This window comes from Protobothrops mucrosquamatus, unplaced genomic scaffold (assembly GCF_001527695.2).
Source record: "Protobothrops mucrosquamatus isolate PMUCROS unplaced genomic scaffold, P.Mucros_1.0 scaffold92, whole genome shotgun sequence".
Classification (NCBI taxonomy): Eukaryota; Metazoa; Chordata; class Lepidosauria; order Squamata; family Viperidae; genus Protobothrops; species Protobothrops mucrosquamatus.
In genome coordinates this window covers 507244-519541 of record NW_015386467.1, presented here as the reverse complement: position 1 = coordinate 519541, position 12298 = coordinate 507244, and the positions used below count along the sequence as shown (strand labels likewise).

The 12298-nt window shown below is 37.0% G+C and overlaps 1 protein-coding gene across 1 annotated transcript in view; it reads left to right on the top strand.

Moving 5' to 3' along the window:
* The window catches only part of BCL11A (BAF chromatin remodeling complex subunit BCL11A), a 65486-nt gene extending 55806 nt beyond the window's left edge, over positions 1 to 9680 (top strand). Inside the window, exon 3 of the mRNA XM_015812510.1 lies at positions 7236 to 9680. Coding sequence (XP_015667996.1) covers positions 7236 to 9241 — 2006 coding nt within the window. The 3' untranslated portion in view covers positions 9242 to 9680. The remainder of the gene's footprint in view (positions 1 to 7235) is intronic.
* Positions 9681 to 12298: the final 2618 nt, after the last annotated feature.

Genomic DNA, 12298 nt, shown 5'->3' with positions numbered 1-12298 from the left:
TAACATGCTGGGAATCAAATTCATACAGGCTTTCACCCAGGCCTCCATAGGCAAATATAAATATGATTTGTACCACATATATTTTGCTTCAGAAGGAGAAAACAATTATAAGCTGAATATACTTGAAGTATATTCAAGAGTTTCATTTTAATTATATCTCCTCTGTTTAATTTGTCTAAAATATCTGAAACCAGCTTGAATATCTGAAGCCAGCCAGTTTGAAGCAGCTGTTCTAAGGTGTTGCTAAGGAAGTCCAAATGGTACTTCCCTATATATACATTTTCTCATAATAACCTCAGTAAATTTATTGTCTTTAAATAAATTTGTGTAGTAACGCAGAGGCCCCCAACCTTTTGGGCACCAGGAACCGGTTCCGTGGAGAGAGGTTTTTCTGAGGACCAGAGAAAGCATGATTTCATGTACTGCAGGGGTCTTCAAACTTGGCCCTTTTATGACTTGTGGACTTCAACTCCCAGAATTCCTCAACCAGGCATGCTGGCTGAGGAATTCTGGGAGTGGAAGTCCACAAGTCATAAAAGGGCCAAGTTTGAAGACCCCTGAATGTACTGCCTGCATCCCATGTATGAGGCTTTGATTGTTTGCGTGGACCAGTTTCTGGCATGCCGTGGACCAGTGCTGGTCCACAGACAGGGGGATTGGGGACCCCTGTACTAAAGGATAAAAGAGTGCTTTACTCCAGGAAATTATTTGGGGATGCTTTTTTACTGAAATGGATGTGTTTCATTTGGCTTCTGAAAAGTTAGGGATGAAAAGACTAACATAAAGCTATGAGAATCTTAAAAAGGATTTTATATAAATTATATATAATTGATATAAATTATGTCATTTTATGTTGTGCAGTTTTAAATTGTGCAGTGGGCCTTGACCAAGCTTGGATTTTAGTGACTCAGGGACCAGAGGGAAGTGGCTGACAGCCAAGTGGGCCAAAATCTGGTACATTGTCTAAAACAGCCACCAGGGCTAGGGAACACCTCCTTCAACAAGTCCTCAAGCTAGTGATAATGACCTATTATTCACAACCAGAAGCACCCTCAGAGGCTAAATTTTTGTGAGTCCTATTGAATATATCACCTGACTTAATAATTGGCGAGGTTGAAAACTTCATGGTGTTCATGAGTCATTTAGCTAAGTTGCTACTTGGATTTGCTGTACTGCAAATAATGTTAGGCCCCTTTCCTGGTACTTTATAAATACATACCAAGAATTTTGTGGAATGGTATATGATAATATACAATTTGTTATGTTTGTATAACTGATGTTTGTAGAATCTCATCAGGACCTAGTAAATCAGAAGCATTATAGACTTTTCTATACCTTTTTCCATTAACTTATAGCAGAGATATTCACTTGGAACCTCAGGAATGCATGTATGCCATCCCCCAAAAGTCTTGGATTCTATTCACTGGGCCCCTCTAGGGCACAAATGTTAATGTAAAAGAAGGAAAGTATTATTTTCTTGGGCAGTAATTATATTACATATTTAAATTGATTTAATGGAACTGGGAATGTATTATATTTAATCTTTATATTGGCTGCCCATGTCTTCATCCTGACTTTTTTTATTTTCTGATGTCTTACCCTTTGGCGTAGTTTAAGATGTGTGGATTTCAATTCCCAGAATTTGCCAAATCTGAGAAATGCTGGTATTTATTGTGTCTGTCTCTCACTGGAAAGTGCCAAAGCATTGTGGAGTTACTATTTGATGAACAGAGGGCTAAACTCCCAGATATTTTGTCCCTTTGCACTTGCCATATGCGTGGAAAGTTAAAAAGGGTGCAAACAAAAAATTGCAATTTCACCTTTTCTTCACCTAGTGCAAGCTTGCTAACTTTGCTGCATTTGCCTTAGCTGGATTTTTCTTCTAATCTTTAATGCATTAGAAATCCTTCACTGACTGATAGTGATATCTCCAGGAGGTAAAATGGTCAGTCAATAGCTTTCATAATTAATCAACTACTAATAGACAAATTAGAAATTGTGTTTCTTCAAAGCAGGTGGTAAATCACCCATGGATTTAAACTGTTTTACTGTCCCAGCTTACATATTCTTGTTCTCTCCCTCTTCCTCTACTCCGCCCCCCCCCCCATTCCCTCACCAAGCAGGAATGGCAAAAAAAATGGGAATGTATTTTTTATGTGAGCAAATAAAGAAATATATTTTATGTTTATACTAGTAAATAAGTGACTTTTAAAAAATGCTATATAAAATTGACTTTAGCCTTTAGAACAGTTGAATATGTTGTTAAGAAAGTCATTTGCTGAATTACGGAACATAACATTTTTATTGATGACTGTAGGTTAGAAATTTTGGCATTGTGAACAGTGTAATACAATCTAGTGCCCTGACAAGAAGCTGAATGAAATACAGATTATACGGTAAAATTGTAATGCATCATTTGCTATTAGTGGACTGGTAATAATTACCAGTTTCAAAGCTGCTTTTCCCCCCATATAATCTTTACTCTCTGCTGTAACAGCCTTTCTCATTGACATTATGATTATACCAGCTGCCCTTCTGATCCAGAATATCTAGTTGATGGGAATGCTAAAATGCAATTACAAAAACTGTGTTGTATCTTCATTATAAGACACAGTGCTATTTCCACTGACCTAATATATAAACCAGCTAAGCAGGAGAGTATTGTATTGTTAGTAGACTGAAGGCTAATGGCATCACTTGCTGTAAGAATTTTTTTTCTTTAAAAACAAAACTAGTTTTCAACAGCAAAATAAAATTAGGTGCATTGCCCATTGCCTTTGCATTGTATTCCCCAAATTTAAGTTTGCTCTTCTTAATTTCCATCTAGACCTTTACCCAAATCTTACCAACAAGCTTATGGGAATCTCCACACTCATGTTTCTTTCTTTTCAGAAGATGTATCCTTTTATTTGCCAAGGTCTCCAGTGCCCTGTGCTAAACACCACACGTGGTTCATTAAAATTCTGGCACTGGCAAAAGAATGAAATGTTAAACATTGTTCAAAAGCTTTTTTTTAAGCAACCAAAATGCTAAACACCTGCCAGCAATGTCTGATTCTTTCTTATTTTTTAAATCATTCAATTCAAATTGTCAGACTAAATATATAATAATAGAGAAACTGAAACTTGAAGAAGGTGGGGGGGGGGGAGAGAACAGTAACTGTCAGTTGCAGTAGACGTTGATGTAATGCTGCCTGCCTATCATTTTCCAAAGTCATTTATTCAGTACCTTACATAATGAAAATCTTATAAACTTTTCTTTTTCTTCATTGAAGTAAGGAGGAAAACAAGAACAATGAAGATCAAATCCATCCGCTTCATGTTTTTCTCCCTCTTTTCCAACTGCACATATATTAAGCATGTGTTTGGAAATTTCATTTTGGCATCTGCTGTCTAATCTTGTAAGAGGGTTTGCCCAGAAGTGGGCTATATTGAGTGCTAATATAAATACTGATGTAAAGTAAATTACAGGTCATTATAGAATTACATAGTGCAGTCAAATACCATTGTAAATCCAGTTTGTTCTTCAAAGACTAATACAATATGTATTTGTAGGGGCATTTTACAAAGCACATATTCATTGTTTCCTCACATGAACATACACTATTCTCCGGTAACTCTTGGCAATTTTATGCATTAGCAAAACAATCAAGTCATCAACTTCACATTCAGCTCATGTAATGCAGTGTTATACAGATTTTAATTGTTGGCATGTCTTGCTCAACACTCTCTGTTCTGACTAGCATATTTTCAACAACTTCAACCAAGGTGTTTCCTGTAATGCAATTTTTTTACATTATGGAGAATTGCTGGAAAATAGACTTTGGACTATGCCCTAATAATCAGATGCATTTTTATGACTACAGAATTGGGGGACCTTTTTCATTTTGAGGTGGTTATTGCTATAGGGAAGAAGTGCCAGGGACTGTATGCTGGCTGTTGGCAGAGGCCAGATCCAGCAGGAGCAGAGGAATGTGTACAGCTTTTGGATTCAGCTATAACCCCAGAAGACCCACTCCCTGAAACAGAGAGAAATTGCTGCTCTCATATACTTGTTCCTTAGCAGTGTTTCATCAAGGACCAGCTGCTCTTTAGATATCATTTTGAAGGAATCTTCCAAGTGACATTGTGAGGTGGCCACGTTGACTGTCCACAAGTACTACAGATACCTCATATATACATCATTCTGAGGTCCATTTCATAACAGTGGCTATAGGAAAACTAGTAGGATAATAAACCATTCCTAAGATCACTTGTCTTAGACCAGAAGTGAGAAATTATGGTCCTTTATGGCTGGCTCAGAAATTTTGGGAGTTGAAGTCCACAAATTAAAAAAAAGGCCATAGTTCCCTACTCCTAACTTAGACGAAATGAAAGGACTGCTGTGGGGAGCCAGTTGAAAGAACAGGAAGTGGGAAGTAGGCTCTGCCCATCTGCAGCTTCAAATATCTGCTTCATTTCATGCAGTGATGATGATGTGTTTATGAGACAATTATGTTCACACAACAGTGTTTTTTTCAGGAAATGTGTAAAGTATGAACTTCAGACACATGTTCTTAGTCATTTGAATATGTATATCAGGGTTTCATAATATTTGTGTGTACTGTGTCTTCAGCATTACTGGACAAGATTAATGGAATCTGCAGAGGCAGATTTCATTTTTACTTCAATATAAATTTGCTGGGAATATGAGACTGTATATTCAGACATCTCCCCCAAACCTCTTTGTTAATCTCTTCCGTACCAGAGGAATTGTTATTTACGATGTTCCATAGGTTCCATATTCTGCACTAGAATAGCCATGGGTTGCTCACTGGTATATTTAAGGATGCCTGTTCACTATAAGAAATACTAGGAAAACTATGGTAAAATAACTTAAGGCAGAACAGTTAGAGTATATCAAAAGGATTGCTAGAAAAATATCCAAATATTCAAGGAAATTGAACCCTAACTAGATGCAAGGCTTATATTAACTCACCAAGGATGAAGTTGTTCTCATTTCTGCCAGGTTTGATTTTTTAACTGTTAGGTGGGCAAGATCTGGAGCAAGTAATGGGAGCTCACTCTGTTGCGCAGAGCTTGGGTCTCGAACCAGGGCTGTCAGCTCTCCAGCAGACAAGCTCAGTTTCTTTAATCACTGAGCCATTGTGCCCCAAGACAGACAGACATAGATATAGATGTATGTATACACATACACACACATATAACTCTTTTACAAGCCAGCAGTCTTTTACCATTTTATTTTAGCCACTTGCATATCAACACAGGAACACCACATAGAAATCTAGTTGATGCTGGATATGCATAGACACACACACACACACACACACACACTTGCATGTACTTAGTCATCCATAAGCTAATTGATAGTGAAACTGTTGTAGATTGGCGAACCAATTGGCTTGTAGGAGATATCAGACCAGGTATAGAAGTGTCCAAAATTTTCTCAGTCTCAAAGATTAGTGGAAGATGTTACATCAGATACCTTCATTTAACCTGATCTATTTAACAGGATTATTCAGAATATAAAAGGGGGAAAACTGTGTTCAGCACTTGGGACTCTTCATAGGACAATTGATTAAAAGTGAAATGAAAAATAAGTAGAGAAATGTCCACTAAAATGGTTATTGAAACAACTCATATATTTAAATAACTTATGCAGCTAGGCATCACTATTTTAAGATATTAAATTCTCATTTACAGTCTTAAATGTTTTTTAGAAAAACTGCAATTTCAATAGTTGTTTTTGTTCACCTCACTAAATTTACATAGACAATTGATTTTTCAGTCAAATGTGAGAGTTGAACTATCTGAAATATATTTTTATTTAAATTTGCCATTTCAAAAATCCTAGTATATATGTAATTTGCCCTTTTATCAGAGGCAATGTGTATGTTATAGGTCAGTTCAACTCCCCTCCCCCTAAAAATACTCCTATTGTATCATATATTTTAAACAGTTTTATTTTGACTGCTTAAGCAGGAAATATTATAATGGAATTCACTTCCATTTTTTAATGTTCATATGTTTGCAAAATAACACTGATAGTAGAAAGCAATTTCTACTCCTCTGTGATTAACAATCTGTACCCCCAGAATTAAATTTTATATTATTTCAAAAATATTTGTTTTAAAGTCAGTATGCGTATAAAGCAACTATAGACAATAATTATTTGTACACTTACTCAAGAGTAGAATCCACTGAAAACAGTTGGACATAGTTCCAGGTAACCATGAGTGCAGTTGTCTGCATCGTAACCTTTAACAACAATTGACTGAAATAATAGGAAATTAATTTAAAGTGAGCTTTGTAGTTAAGGCTGTGTAGTATTTTAGATTTGATTGGGGAAAATTGCTTCAGAATAAGCCAGAGCAGCACATTTAGTCACAATTAAAGTAGCCATATTTGTTTGCAGAATTGCACAATTGTGGTAGAAATGTCCCCTCAGTAGTCATGTCATCCTGGAAGAAATCAAAACTGTTTTTTAATGAGTTGCTCCAAAATATTTCTTCCTAACCAAATCTAAAGCATTGCACAACCAGCTTTATAGTGTAAAGTTTATATTGAATTAGTCTCTTTAAAATTTTTGAAGTTAACTGAAAATGTAGCTGAATAAATGCTATTTTTGTGCTTAAATTACAATCCCTAGTAGTGTTATCCTGTGCAATCCTACTCAAAAACGTGAGTCCTAGAATAAGAGACTTATTCTCAGGTATGTAGGATTGTACACACAATAAGTATGTTTATGTTGGTTTAGGATAGAGAGCTTAATCATTGATATTGATGGTTCTATATAGTATTGCAGTAATTGATATTTTTTAACAATGTCGACGAAGTGTATTAAGGAGATAAGTATCTAAATTCCAATGAATGTTAGATGCATGAAATCAAAGTTATGTATTTATGCAAGATATACAGAAAACAAGCAGGGACTTTTTCTCCCATAAATGTCAGAAGAATGATTGATGGGATTTGTTGCCTCAGTAAGTGGCCATTGGCTTCAGGGGCTTTAGAACAATATTAGACAAATCTATGTGAGAGGATTTGTCTAATTGAGAGGAACCCTTATGTTCTGGGTAATTACGGCAGTAAATACAGGTGACTTTGAAGGTAACGAACTGGCCACTACAAATGCCAGAATTAAACACTTTTGTTTAACAAAACTTAACTTTTCTTTTGATGTTAGAAATAATTTGATAATTAAAAGATTGATGTTACCATTGTGTTGTTTTTCAGGTAAAGATGAACCCAGCAGTTACACGTGTACAACATGTAAACAGCCATTCAACAGCGCCTGGTTTCTCTTGCAACATGCACAGAACACTCATGGATTAAGAATCTACTTAGAAAGTGAACATGGAAGTCCTCTGACACCCCGGGTTGGTATCCCATCAGGACTAGGTGCAGAATGCCCTTCTCAGCCACCACTCCATGGGATTCACATTGCAGACAATAATCCTTTTAATCTTCTTAGAATACCTGGGTCAGTCGCGAGAGAAGCATCAGGTCTTGGAGAAGGGCGTTTCCCTCCCACACCTCCTTTGTTTAGTCCCCCTCCAAGACATCATTTGGATCCACATCGCATAGAACGCCTAGGTGCTGAAGAAATGGCTCTTGCAACCCATCACCCCAGTGCCTTCGACAGGGTGCTGCGACTCAACCCTATGGCCATGGAGCCTCCAGCTATGGATTTCTCCAGGCGGCTTAGGGAGTTAGCTGGAAACACCTCTAGTCCACCATTGTCACCGAACCGGCCCAGCCCTATGCAAAGGTTACTACAACCATTCCAGCCAGGCAGCAAGCCACCATTTCTGGCAACACCTCCTCTTCCTCCTCTTCAGTCTGCTCCTCCTCCTTCTCAGCCTCCTATCAAATCCAAGTCCTGTGAATTTTGTGGGAAAACCTTTAAATTTCAGAGCAACTTAGTTGTCCATCGTAGAAGCCACACTGGAGAAAAACCCTACAAGTGCAACCTTTGTGATCATGCATGCACTCAAGCAAGCAAGTTAAAACGCCACATGAAAACACACATGCACAAATCCTCCCCAATGACTGTGAAGTCAGATGATGGCCTCTCTACAGCCAGTTCCCCAGAGCCCGGAACCAGTGACCTTGTTGGCAGTGCTAGCAGTGCCCTCAAATCTGTGGTGGCTAAGTTTAAAAGTGAGAATGATTCCAATATTATTCCAGAAAATGGGGATGAAGAAGAGGAAGAAGAGGAGGAGGAGGAAGAAGAGGAGGAAGAAGAAGAGGAGGAGGATTTGACTGAAAATGAAAGGCCAGACTATGGGTTTGGCATCAATCTAGAAGCAGCTCGGCACCATGAAAACAATTCCCGGTCTATTGAGGAGAATCGTTCTATCCCGGATGTCATGCAAGGGATGGTCCTGAGTTCCATGCAGCACTTCAGTGAGGCTTTCCATCAGGTTCTTGGTGAGAAACATAAACGAGGGCACTTATCTGAATCTGAGGTGCATAGAGATACATGTGATGAAGACTCAGTAGCTGGTGAATCTGATCGCATCGATGATGGTGCTATTAATGGTCGGGGGTGTTCCCCTGGTGAATCTGCCTCCGGAGGTTTGTCCAAAAAGCTGCTCTTGGGTAGCCCAAGCTCCCTAAGTCCTTTTTCTAAACGCATCAAACTTGAGAAGGAGTTTGACCTTCCCACGACAGCTATGCCTAACACTGAAAATGTTTACTCCCAGTGGCTAGCTGGGTATGCTGCTTCTCGGCAGCTAAAAGATCCATTCCTCAACTTTGGAGACTCCCGACAATCGCCTTTTGCTTCCTCCTCAGAACACTCCTCTGAAAATGGAAGTTTACGCTTCTCGACGCCTCCCGGGGAGATGGATGGAGGGATATCAGGCCGCAGCGGTACAGGAAGTGGAGGGAGCACCCCGCATATTAGTGGTCCAGGCCCTGGAAGGCCTAGTTCAAAAGAGGGCAGACGCAGCGACACTTGTGAGTACTGTGGGAAAGTCTTCAAGAACTGTAGTAACCTCACTGTCCACAGGAGAAGCCACACTGGGGAAAGGCCTTATAAATGTGAGCTGTGTAACTACGCCTGCGCCCAGAGTAGCAAACTCACCAGGCACATGAAAACGCATGGTCAGGTGGGGAAGGACGTTTACAAATGTGAAATTTGTAAGATGCCTTTTAGCGTGTACAGTACCCTGGAAAAACACATGAAAAAATGGCACAGTGATCGAGTCTTGAATAATGACATAAAAACTGAATAGAGGTATATTAACTTGACCCCTTCTCCTTCCTTCCCCCAATTTATTCCTGGCCCCCTGTGTAGAGATTTTCTAGTCCCTTGTGAGTAAAATATTGGAAGCTAAGAATGATATTAAGAAAGTGCTTGTCACTAGCACACCTGTTTTCATCTTCCTTTTTGTTTTGTTTCTTTTCCCTTTCTTTTCTGTTTTCATCATTTGAATGCATGATCTGTATTGGGGCAATACTACGCAAACTTTGAGCCTTTCTCTTGTGCAATAATTTACATGTTGTGTATGTTTATTGATTTTTTTAAAAATTAGACAGCATGTATGGTATGTTATGACTGTTTTTTTTAAAAAAAAAATGTCCCCAAATTCTTTGCTGAGCAAACAGACAAAAAGATCTTTCACACACATGCACAGCACCATGGCTGTTTCCAGTGATGTTCCAGAGAGAGAGAAAGAGAGAAAAGTAAAACAAGTATTTTTAAACAACCAACCATGCTGCATACATTCTGTAATATATCATATCCATGTTTGTGTTTTAACAGATAAATGAAAATGTGCTTTGAATTAACCCTTTCTGGATAGACAGATAAGACTGAAAAGGGGAAAATATTCCTTGTTACTTTGATTTCTGTCTTTAAAAACATTGACAATTTCAGTTAATTTTTGGTAGGGAGATAAGTAATTGAAAAATGAGGAAATGAGAGCAAAAAGATAAATGTGTACTATCATTTGGTTTAAAATAGAAATCTGAGTGCCTTGAATATATTTAAGCCATGTTGGTGGCAACTACTTGTTTTAAACTTGTAGGACAACTTTCGCACTGGGCAATGTAAATGAGTCCTTTAGGACCTAGCCGATAACTCTGTATTATATTTTCACAACAGTGGCTACCTAAAAACAAAAACAAAGAAACCCAACAAATCCTAGTTAATCATCATTCGATCCCCTCCTCAGCCCACCTTTTTTTTAAAAAAATGAGTGATCATAGAACTGAAGTTTATTTTGCTCTAGGAGAGTTTAAAACAATCATCTTAATCACAGAGAATGTTTCTCTCTCAGGTTAAAATATTATTAACCTGTATCAGTCCCTTCCCTTACCCTTCTCTTCCCCCTCATTTCCATTTTAAAATTATTTTATTGATAAAAAGAATGTGACTTGTGCAGAAGGCCTTGGAAGATGATTAAGTATGTGAGAAAGAAAATTCATGTTATAAAGATTTAAAAAAAAATCTCTTAGTGATCCTGGCACAAAATAAAACTTAACAGTAAAAACAGAAATTATTAAGTGCAGGTCTAGTTGATTGTCAACTTGACAATCAAATTAATAATGCACAAACGTGTGTATCATATATCAATCTATGATTTCCCTCTATACAAGGAAAGGTGTATAAACAGTCTGGCAATAATATTTTACTGAAGTGTAAAAAATATAGTGATTTATTAGCACTGTTTGCCATTTAAAATTAAGAACAGGTTATAAGCTAATATTGATATGATGATTAACTATGAGCTATTAAGATTTGCCTTGATGTGTGACATTCTGAGAGAGAGAGAGAAAGAATAGTCGTGCTCCCTAAAAGTTGTTCTTCATGTTGTTTCTTTTTTAATCATATGCTATGTGCTAGTTATATTGACAAGAAAAAAGGATTCATTACTTTTATGATTAAGCTAGCATCTGCCCCGCTGGAAGTTCACATAGCACTTGACTCTGCCTGTCGTGTCTGTATTGTTTCTTTTAATCAGAGGTACACAGGTTGAGTATAAAAAACTTTTTTAAGACTGCTCAGATAGGACAATTTAAATGCACTGTACAATTTTCCCAGTTTACAGGTCTATACTTTAAAGGGAAAAATTGCAAGATTAATGATTTTTTTAATGAGCATGATCTCATGATAAACATATAAATAATTCTGCCAGCTTGCCATTTTACTTGACTAATGAGTGGGACATAACATGGCGCTGTAAATGGGAACAAGTCCTGCAGTTATGTAAAAAAAAAAAAAAAACCAGAGAGATTGGTCTTGCTCCTACAGTGCAAAGAAGTGGTTATTTTGTACAAAACTTTTAAAAATATAAATGTTATGATTTTTTAAAAAAATTCATTATGTTTAGGGGAAAATGTATTTTAGGATTCATTGTCTTGGTGGTGTACAAGACCTGTTCTTCCTTGAAAACCAATAGTTAAAAAAATCCTATGCCTTGGATATACACACAACATTTCAGGTTGTAAAATAAATACAATGGGAAAAGGTTTAACAATATATAGTACTTAAATATAGGAATATGCACACTCCTATGCTAAGAAGAGGAAAAGCAAACAAATGGAAAAGAAGAAAAACACATTTATGGTCTCTTTTTTCTGTAATTTTTAGAATGGTATTTGAATTTAATGTTCACCTAGAGTAGGCACTATAGTATTTATAATGAAGCTTGTATTTTTAACTGTTGCTTGTTTCTCTTTTTTTAAAAAAAGGGTATCAGTTACCTTTTTTGGTAGTGGAAAAACACATACACACAAACAAAAAACAAATAGGCTGCCACAGTATATTTTTTTTTAATTTGGCAGGATAATATAGTACAAAATATTTGTATGTTTCAAAAAATAACGACAAGGAAAGTGTGACATTGTACAGATAGGCCATATAATGGCTGTTTTGGGGGAGGGGGAACAAAAACCTGTTTGAATGTCGCACTAAATTAGCATCTCTGATGGTTGTACATATCAAAGTTCTTTTGGGGTTTCTTTGTTTTTTGCTGCCATATTGTATGCAGTAATGCAAGGTGATGATGTTGGTTTGTTCTGTAGTGTGCTCTTTGGTCCCTTTTCTTCTCTTACCCTTTTACATTCCAGCATCTTAAACTTCATATGCAGTAAAAGAAAAAAAAATTAAAAAATAGAATGAAAGGAAAAAATAAAGTTTTGCAGGCTTTTTTTTCCATTGCCAAAAAGAAAAATAAATTAAAATGGTGCTTTATATATTTAGATTGGAAAGAATTTCATATGCAAAGCATATTAAAGAAAGAGAGAGAGAGAGAGCGCCCCGCTGGAGTCGATAACTTTTTTGTATA